The sequence below is a fragment of the Ascaphus truei genome, chromosome 5, assembly GCF_040206685.1.
Source record: "Ascaphus truei isolate aAscTru1 chromosome 5, aAscTru1.hap1, whole genome shotgun sequence".
NCBI classification, from domain to species: Eukaryota; Metazoa; Chordata; class Amphibia; order Anura; family Ascaphidae; genus Ascaphus; species Ascaphus truei.
The window spans coordinates 109,886,852-109,896,284 of NC_134487.1; the positions used below are offsets into that span (position 1 = coordinate 109,886,852).

The 9,433-nt window shown below is 40.2% G+C and overlaps 1 protein-coding gene across 1 annotated transcript; it reads left to right on the forward strand.

Annotated features, from left to right (window-relative positions):
* Positions 1-6,562: 6,562 nt before the first annotated feature.
* Positions 6,563-9,032, forward strand: LOC142495248 (uncharacterized). Its single transcript, XM_075600462.1, has 2 exons — positions 6,563-7,323; positions 7,689-9,032. Exons 1-2 carry the CDS (start codon positions 7,227-7,229, stop codon positions 8,780-8,782), a joined length of 1,191 nt encoding a protein of 396 aa, XP_075456577.1. The 5' UTR covers positions 6,563-7,226; the 3' UTR covers positions 8,783-9,032.
* The last annotated feature ends 401 nt before the right edge of the window (positions 9,033-9,433 follow it).

Below are 9,433 nucleotides of genomic sequence, written 5' to 3' on the forward strand. Positions count from 1 at the left end.
GCAGTGAATATTTAGAAAATATTACCTTTATTCACTATGTTGAAAAATAAATAGTCTATGCACAATGCCTAAGGGAATTGGAGGAACCGAAAAGCTGCCCTGACCGGCAGAAGCAACCGCAGCACTCAACGTCTGGATTTATGGAACACCTTCCTTATTAGAACAGTACTCACACTTTTAATAAACTGCAAAAGAATGTCCGGTCAAAGGATTTCAACCCAGCATGCAGACCGAAGCGAAAGTCCACAGTGTAAGAAAAAAAAGGAAAAAAACTGTGCACTGCAGAAAGAACTGAGAGGGCTAGGGTGCAAAACTGTGACATCACATTGGAAACTGCGCCCAAAAACGTGTAATGTAATTTGCAAAACTTATTTTCCAATCCCACTCCCTTTATAACTTACATAGATGGGAAGCAGGGGTCCCGGAGCTGATCCACGTTCATTTCAGTTCTTAGGACACCCTGCTTCTCAAGATAATACTGGGAAAAGCGCTGCCAATTACTACCTTGTATCTGTATTTAAACCACCATTTTGTTTCCGTTGCTACTTTTACGGGTATGTATCTCAGGAACCAGGAAGTCTCTTGAGCTGAAAGTATGTTGTTCAGCTCCAGAGACCCCCTGCTTCCAACCCATGTAAGAAAAGGGGGAGGAGGATAAAAAAACAAAGAAGCAGGATCAACTACTCTTTAAGCAGCCAGTCTGATTAATTGATTTAACATGTAACTCCATATAGTGGTTATAGTGGGTATTAGGTTTAATAATCTATCTTTTGCATGCAATAAGTGGCTTGGTAAGGTTGTGTGAGGGTATGAAGACCATGAATCCCTTGGTTACCATAACTGCCATTATGTAGTTATTATAACTGCAGTGACAAAGGAGTTGTTGTTACATTTTTTCTGTCTTTTGTTTTTGTTTCTTGCAATGACTTCAGACTGGCATTGGGGCTGATTAAGTTTTCTATATAGTGAAAACCATATATGTAGTCATGCCATGGCTGGCTGCTATTCTGCCCTATCCTGACATGTCAGTCCTGATAACATCAGGCAGCGTTAGGACCAATCATGGGTTTTCCCCACTCAGGCAGTACCTTTATGTGACAGGGGAGGAGGTGGGATTAGGTCTTTGTTCTACCCAATCCTGGGATCAGACCTGGTACCCTCCTCCTACTGTACTCAAGGTGGTTGCATCCCTAAATTATTTGTTGGGTCTTTACTGTGATAGAGACAAGGTATCACACCAGGCTGCTGTGCATGCCCAGGTCCTCTTCCCTTCGGGGGGAGTGGGTGATTACCTATTCCCATGGTCCTGCTAGAGGATCAGGGAAGAGCTAGGACTGCTGTGGGGCACTTGACCCATAGTGAAGGTCCAGGGACCATCTTACATAGTTACATAGTTACATAGTAGTAAAGGTTGAAAAAAGACGTAGGTCCATCAAGTTCAACCTATGCTAAATTTAGACAACAGATACTTTATCCTATATCTATACTTCCTTATTGATCCAGGGGAAGGCAAACAAAAAACCCCATTAAGGGGAAAAATTAATTCCTGCCTAACTCCAAGAATTGGCAATCGGATTAATCACTGGGTCAACATCCTTCCCATGTATACTTATTTGGTATATCCCTGTATACCTTTCCTTTCTAAAAAGATGACCTTTTTTTTTAACAAATCTATTGTATCTGCCATCACAGTCTCCATGGGTAATGAATTCCACATTTTAACTGCCCTTACTGTAAAGAACCCTTTCCTTTGTTGCTGGTGAAATTTCTTTTCCTCCAACCTTAAGGGATGGCCCTGAGTCCTTAGTACTGCCCATGGGATGAATAGTTATTTTGAAAGCTCCTTGTATTGTCCCCGAATATATTTGTATATAGTTATCATACACCCTCTTAGATGCCTCTTTTCTAATGTAAATAGATCTAATTTAGCTAGACTCTCCTCATAAGTTAGATTGTCTATCCACTTTATTAATAATTTGGTGGCTCTTCTCTGCAGTCTCATGAGTTCCTTAATGTCTTTTCTTAGGATTGGTGCCCAAAATTGTACTCCATATTGAAGGCGTGGTCTTACTAGTGCTTTGTAAAGGGGCATAATTATGTTTACTTCCCTTCCATCCATTGCCCGTTTGATGCAAGATAAGATCTTGTTTGCCTTTGCAGCTACTGCATGACATTGGGCACTATTGCTAAGCATGCAGTCTACAAGCACTCCTAAATCCTTCTCCATCAAGGATTCCCCCAATATATCTCCATTTAATTTGTAAGTCGCCTTTTTATTCTTGCATTCCAAATGCATAACCTTACATTTATCTGTATTAAACCTCATTTGCCATTTACCTGCCCATTTTTCCAGTCTCTCCAAGTCCTTCTGAAGAGAAATTACATCCTGCTCTGATTCTATTACCTTACACAATTTAGTATCATCAGCAAAGATGGAGACTTTGCTCTCGATCCCAACCTCAAGGTCATTAATAAACAAGTTAAAAAGCAGGGCTCCCAGTACCGATCCCTGAGGTACTCCATTCACGACTTTAGCCCAACCTGAAAAAGTTCCATTTATGACAACCCTCTGTTGTCTGTCCTTTAACCAGTTTTCAATCCAGGTGCATATATTATTACTGAGTCCAATTTTCTTTATTTTGTACACCAACCTCTTGTGTGAAACCGTATGAAAAGCTTTTGCAAAATCTAAGTAGACCACATCAACTGCATTACCTTGGTCTAAATTCCTACTTACCTCCTCAAAGAAACAAATAAGGTTAGTTTGGCAAGATCTTTCCTTCATAAATCCATGCAGACTATTACTTATTATTTTGTTTTTCATTAGGTATTCCTGAATATTATCCTGTATTGAACCTTCAAGTAGTTTCCCTACTATTGAAGTCAGGCTTAGAGGTCTGTAATTTCCCGGTTGTGATCTAGCTCCCTTTTTAAATATAGGCACCACATCTGCTTTACGCCAATCTTGTGGTACTGAGCCTGTGGAAATGGTTTGGCTATTACTGAGCTTAACTCCTTGAGAACTCTTGGATGTATGCCATCGGGGCCAGGTGCCATATTTACTTTATTTTTTTCAAGTCGCTTATGAACTTCTTCCTCAGTTAACCAATTGTTCATTAATATGGAGGTTGTGGCTTCCTCCTGATACTCTTTGATAAAGTCCCCACGACGGGACGAAACGCGTCAGAGATGTTCTCTCTGTAATGTGCAGCACCGTGAAATAAAGCTGATTTTATCGTTCTCTGGCTGAGTTCCATCACTGCAGTGACCCCCATCCATTCTACTCTGCTTCCTCCTGCGGCACTACTATTGAACTTGATCCTTCCCTGGTAAACACAGAGGCAAAGAATTTGTTTAATACCTCTGCTTTTTCCTTATCTCCAATAATCTGCCTACCCATCTCACACTGAAAGGGTCCTATATTTTCTTTTCTCATTTTTTTGTTATTAAGGTACTTAAAGAACTTTTTAGGGTTGACCTTACTTTCTATTGCAATCCTTTTTTTCATTATCCATTTTTGCTAATTTGCTTGCCCTTTTGCAATTTTTGTTACATTCCTTATCATTCTGATACGATGTCTCCGTCCCTTCTGATTTAGAGAATCTAAACGCCTTCCTCTTCTTGTCCATTTCCTCCCCTACCTGTTTATTTAGCCACATTGGTTTTGACTTATTTCGTTTATACTTATTACCCAAGGGTATACACTGATAAGTGTGCTTTTCTAACAATGTTTTAAAGACTGCCTTTTATCTTCTACTTTTTTCCCTGCAAAAACATCATCCCATTGTATTACTACTAGATTAGACCTCAGTTTATTAAAATCTGCCTTTCTAAAGTTTAAGGTCTTTGTTGAACCCAATAAATCTATTTTTTTGATAATTTATTTCAAATGAGACGATGTTATGATCACTGTTACCCAAATGTTCCAGGACTTGAATATTTGTTATTACTTCTACATTGTTTGATATGACCAAATCCAGTATTGCCCCTCTCCTGGTTGGTTCCTCAATAATTTGGGTCATATAATTGTCTTTAAGCACCCCCAAAAAACCTGTTTCCTTTTGTTGTAATGCTAATCTCATTGCCCCAGTCTATGGGCCTCATGCAGTAAGCGTCGATTAAGTGAAATCGGCAAGCTTACCGATTAGTCATGTTAATGGCGATTTTTCCTCTCCGTATGCAGTAAGTGCCGAATACATTCAAAATCAACCAGAAAACAAATCCGCCCACTCTCATGATGATTATCCGATCACACACAGGTGTATCGGCGTGCGTGGCGGGGTGCTGTTAGGTTGCCCAATCACAAATCTTGCTGAATCAGGCGAAACAAGCATGTATTTGATTGCGCGCCATATTTAAAGGCAACGTGTACTGCTAATCATTCTCTGTGTTGTTGGGAGTGAGAGAGAGAGAGACGCACAGAGCTGGCTGATTGAACATTTGCATATTGACGGAGAGACTTGTTGTGTATTGGGTGAGCTTTGTCCATTGTTGTTTTGTTTACATCTTTGTCTTGTTTTATATGTGGAAGTGTTTCGTGTGATTGGCTGTACATTAGTTGTCTGTTTTTTGTGAGTGCTGGAAGTATGCCCGCAAAGCGTGGGAAGAGTGATGCTGGTGGGAGTGGGAGTGCTACTCGTGCGAGTACACGTCGGAGTGAACGTACTGTTCAGGGGAGTGATGTTGCTGGTGCACCGAGTGGGAGTGCTGGTGCTGGGAGTGGGAGTGCTGTTGCTGGGAGTGGGAGTGCTGTTGCTGGGAGTGCTGTTGCTGTGAGTGGGAGTGCTGTTGCTGTGAGTGGGAGTGCTGTTGCTGGGAGTGGGAGTGTTGTTGCTGGGAGTGGGAGTGCTGTTGCTGGGAGTGGGAGTGCTGGTGCTAGGAGTGGGAGTGCTGGTGCTAGGTGTGGGAGTGCTGTTGCTAGGAGTGGGAGTGCTGGTGCTGTGAGTGCTGCTGGTGGCGCAGTTGCTGATGGGGTGTCTGGTGGTGGCGTGCTTGCTGGTGGCCAGCTTTTGGAGGCTCTTCCATTGGAAGAAGGAGAGTCCAGTCAGCACCAGCCAAGCTCTGACCCTAAACCTGCTCGGAAGAAACGTGTGGAGAAGCCACGTAATCCTCGCTTCAATGACCAGGAAAATACAGCTCTTGTCACTGGCATTCTGGAGCACTATGACAGTATATATGGACATTTACTAGGTAAGTGTACCTTTACATTTATTATTCAAATACATGTGATCCTAGGTCATCTGAGTTTTGTTCATATGCAAATATGGGTTCACAATATCTTTCTATGTTAATTAGTCTGGAAACACAGCTTTTTATCATGCCTTACAAGGACAACTAAACACAGGCGGTCAATTTGCCATAACTGCATACAATATGAATGCAACCTTGCTTACATGTATAGGTTTAGTAGTGAATGCTCATGTGCTTCACATATTACACATAAAACAGCATGTTTGCTATCTCTTGGAACAGCTAGCAGTGTAGGAAACTGGTGCTTCTATTATTAATCATTTACCTCATATATTTTATATGTTTTCCAAGGGCGGACAAGTTCAGCAAGCAGAAAAGAAATGTGGGACACAATAGTCATTGGTGTCAATGCGTGTGGGAATCATGTGAGGGACAAGCGGAATTGTCACAAGAGATTTGATGATATTAGGTCCAAATTGAAAAAGAAAATACAACACCAACGCGTGCATGCTACTGGCACTGGAGGTGGGCCCACACCACAACGTCTCATATTAAGTCCATTGGAGGAGCTGCTTCGGGCAAAATTACTTCCCGTCGTCGTGGAAGGCTTACCTGGTGACCGTGATATAGGAATTTACCCCTCACAATTTCCACCAGGTGAGAAATATTACTGTACTAGGTGTGTCGTTGCTTACAGTTATTTTGCATAGTTACACTGCTTTTTATACTGTCTTCACAATATAAGCATACCTGCATCTATATATGTATATGTCTGATTCTGTATATATATATATCTCAAAATAGACATATATGTTGTAGTCCTACTGAAAGCAGTAACTAATATAGCACGTGCCATTGCGTGCTCATTTACATGTGAATTCCCAAAATGCATTGCTGCAGTGGAAGCAATTGATGGTGGGCGAAGATGGGGAACAACAGGGTAGTACACATGTGTAACACATGTTAATCAGAAATTATTACTAGCTACAGGTACAGAACAGAAATATGTAGAATATTATTGTGTATTTTATTTATTTTACTCCGACAAACATGACATTACTGCCTATTTTAAGCATGCATCAAATATATTGCATGCAACGGCCTACAAACATCACTTGCACTAACACATCTATAGTTGTTTATGAAAAGGTCCATTTTTGCTTTAACTCATATACAGACAGCATAATGAGGCACACGTATCATATTTTATGTCATTGTTTTCATAACTTAAAAACTGCACACGACTATTTAGCTCATCTACCATTGTGTTAAAGCAGCTGCAATTAATATCTCATCACAGCATACACTTCAACAGAGGGGGTGGGGTTCAGCACACACACTAATTGCAGCCTCATTTTAGGGTCAACTTAGTTCACACCATTTTCACCTGTTTCAAGTAATTGAAAGGTGTGGTTGATTAGGCTTTTTGGGGAAGGGAATACCGTTCTTACAACCTGACTAGCACAACTGAAGTTAATCACACTCATTTGAAAGCTTCACTTTAGCTACTAAATGCCCCAACAACTCATTACTTATCAAAGCGTACCTCACACATTAGTTCACTCATATCTATAGTTGAACTACTACTATCAACGACACATTATCACACACTGCATGTGTTGTCTTGTTGAGTCACAGCCACATTCAGGTGTGCCACATCTTATATTAATGTACCACACATATCCTCTACCAAAAACAACACTTTTTGCAATATGACCACCTTCATGATAACCATTGTGAATGGTCAGCTCATGATAGTTATGTACATTATGATACTGATATCACTACACAACATATGATTTTTATGTACAAATTTTATCTATTTATCCTCACGCATTACTGCAGGAACATAGTATGTTTTATGTTAGGGAACTCAAAAGTTCTAAGTACACAGGCAAGTACATTGTTATTACAACTATTTATGTTCACTTTCACACACACATTTTGGGTTAAGGAAATGATGCTGTTAGGTACTCATAAATACAGAACATACAATAACTGTTTGTTCAATATTTACACATGTAAATGTAAAACTTATGTTATTGTTATATATAGTTGCCCCTGAAGGACATGTGTCACCTGAGACTGAACAAGTGTCTTCACCTGGGTCAGCCAGCTCAACACACCTAGAAGGTGAGTGTATCAGTTGGTGGCCATATAATATGTGCTCTTCTATATGTTATGTTGTCATGTTCATTATTTGTTTTGCACATCTTCTTTAAATAGGATTACTTAGTGTCAGTGAAAATGAAGTGTAAGGCAACTTGTATTGTGTTAGTGATGTTAACTATCATGTAGGAGTTGTGAGTTTACAGCAAGTTTTCAGTCACTCATATTTCATACTGAGTCCAAACATTATTCTTAAGTCAAGGTAGTTTTTAATGTGAGGTTATAAAACGTATGGAAACATGTTAGTTGTTACTTATGACACAGTACAATTACATAGTAACACAGCAGAGATTAACATGCCATTTAATAATGTGTACATTTATTTGTAGAACATGATGAAGAGGATTTTGATGATGATGATGATGATGATGATGATGATGATGATGATGCCGCCGCCGCCGCCATAGACACACAAATACAAGCAAGTGACCATGAAGAGGTTCCAATTGAAACTGTTTTACCGCCAAATCGTCCAGCAAAAACCACATATGATGCAATTGTAGCTTCTGAGGGAAAAATTGTGGAAGCAGAAAATCGTCGCCATTCTGACCTGATGACAGTGCTGGAAAGGATGATTGCACTGCAGGAAGAAACAGTTTCACAATTGGCACATCTCCACAGAGTCTTCATTGAAGTGCCTAAACAGTTGCAAAAAATCAACACCTCATTCGAAGCATTAGTTGTTCAGCAAACACAAGCTAATTACTGGAGAATGACTAATGTACCACAATTCAACAGCTCACAGGCAGGATCTGTTCATGCAGGTCAGTTTTCACCACATGCTTCTGATATTCATTCACCAGGCCCAAATGTTACCAGTCAAGTAGCAGACATTGCTGTGCAGGTTCCTGACGACATCCTACCGCTGCCATCTGTACAAATTCAGCAGCTGACACCTACAAAGGAGGCCACAAAAAGAAAACACAAGCAGTTACTACTGACCAGTTTTTGGTCAAAAACAACAAAAGACACACATGAAACAGACCAACCATCACTTGTGCAGTGTCTACCAACTTGCTCACATGTGTCAGTGGGCACAAGCCCTGTCCGTGAACAGTCACTACACAAAAGCCCTGTAGGTGAGTCACTGCCCAAAAGCCCTGTAGGTGAATCGCTGCCCAAAAGCCCTGTAGGTGAATCGCTGCCCAAAAGCCCTGTAGGTGAGTCACTGGCCACAAGCCCTGTAGGTGAGTCACTGGCCACAAGCCCTGTAGGTGAACAGTCACTACCCAAAAGCCCTGTAGGTGAGTCACTGCCCAAAAGCCCTGTAGGTGAGTCACTGGCCACAAGCCCTGCCCGTGAAGTGCCAGAGGCCACTCAAAGTGGCTCTGTTGTACCTAAAGTTGGTGGCAAAAGAAAAAGGAAAATTCAAGAGACAACAAGCAGGCCTGTTACTCGCTCGCAAAAAGAACAAAAAAAATAAATTTTAAAATTCACAAAATATGTCTTTGGCCTTGTTTTGTTGACTTCAGATTATCTAATTACTATTGTATGTATGCTGAAGACTGTGTTGTTTCCAAACTTTCAAGTATGTTCTTGTACACGTGAAGTTTTGGAAATGTTAACACTACTAATTAATGAATAGTGTTATAAATATTTATGTTTTAATCGTCTGTTCAGTAATGGTCCACCAGGAGCCAGTTGCTAAGTTTAGAGAAGCTGCCATTGACTTTGCAGCAAAACATTGCATTTGGGTGTGTTAATTGATGAAATCATTGCATGTGCATATTATTTTAATGCAATTATAAAAGCACCTATTTAACTGCAAACATCTTTCTTGTACGTGTACAGCAGGATTTTGTGTTAAATATTACTTACCTTTGGTGGCCATTGTAATGTTGTCCTTTAATCATTTATGTGTTCTTGTTTCAAGAACATCTCTGAATTTATACTAAAATATATGTAGTATGTATTGATATATGCACACACACACACACACAGACACACACTGTGTGTGTGTGTGTGTGTGTGTGTATATATATAGTACTATCTAAACTGGTATAGATGTATTTACAAAAAACATACACTTCATGCTTCCTTGTGAAAACACACTATTTTAATAATACAGGCCTAA

Bases quoted from the DNA above. Each gene is read 5' to 3' on its own strand.
- LOC142495248 (XM_075600462.1), top strand. From the start codon at position 7,227: ATGTTATTGTTATATATAGTTGCCCCTGAAGGACATGTGTCACCTGAG. The intron at 7,324-7,688 runs GTGAGTGTATCA...ATTTATTTGTAG, and splicing joins CAGCTCAACACACCTAGAAG to AACATGATGAAGAGGATTTT.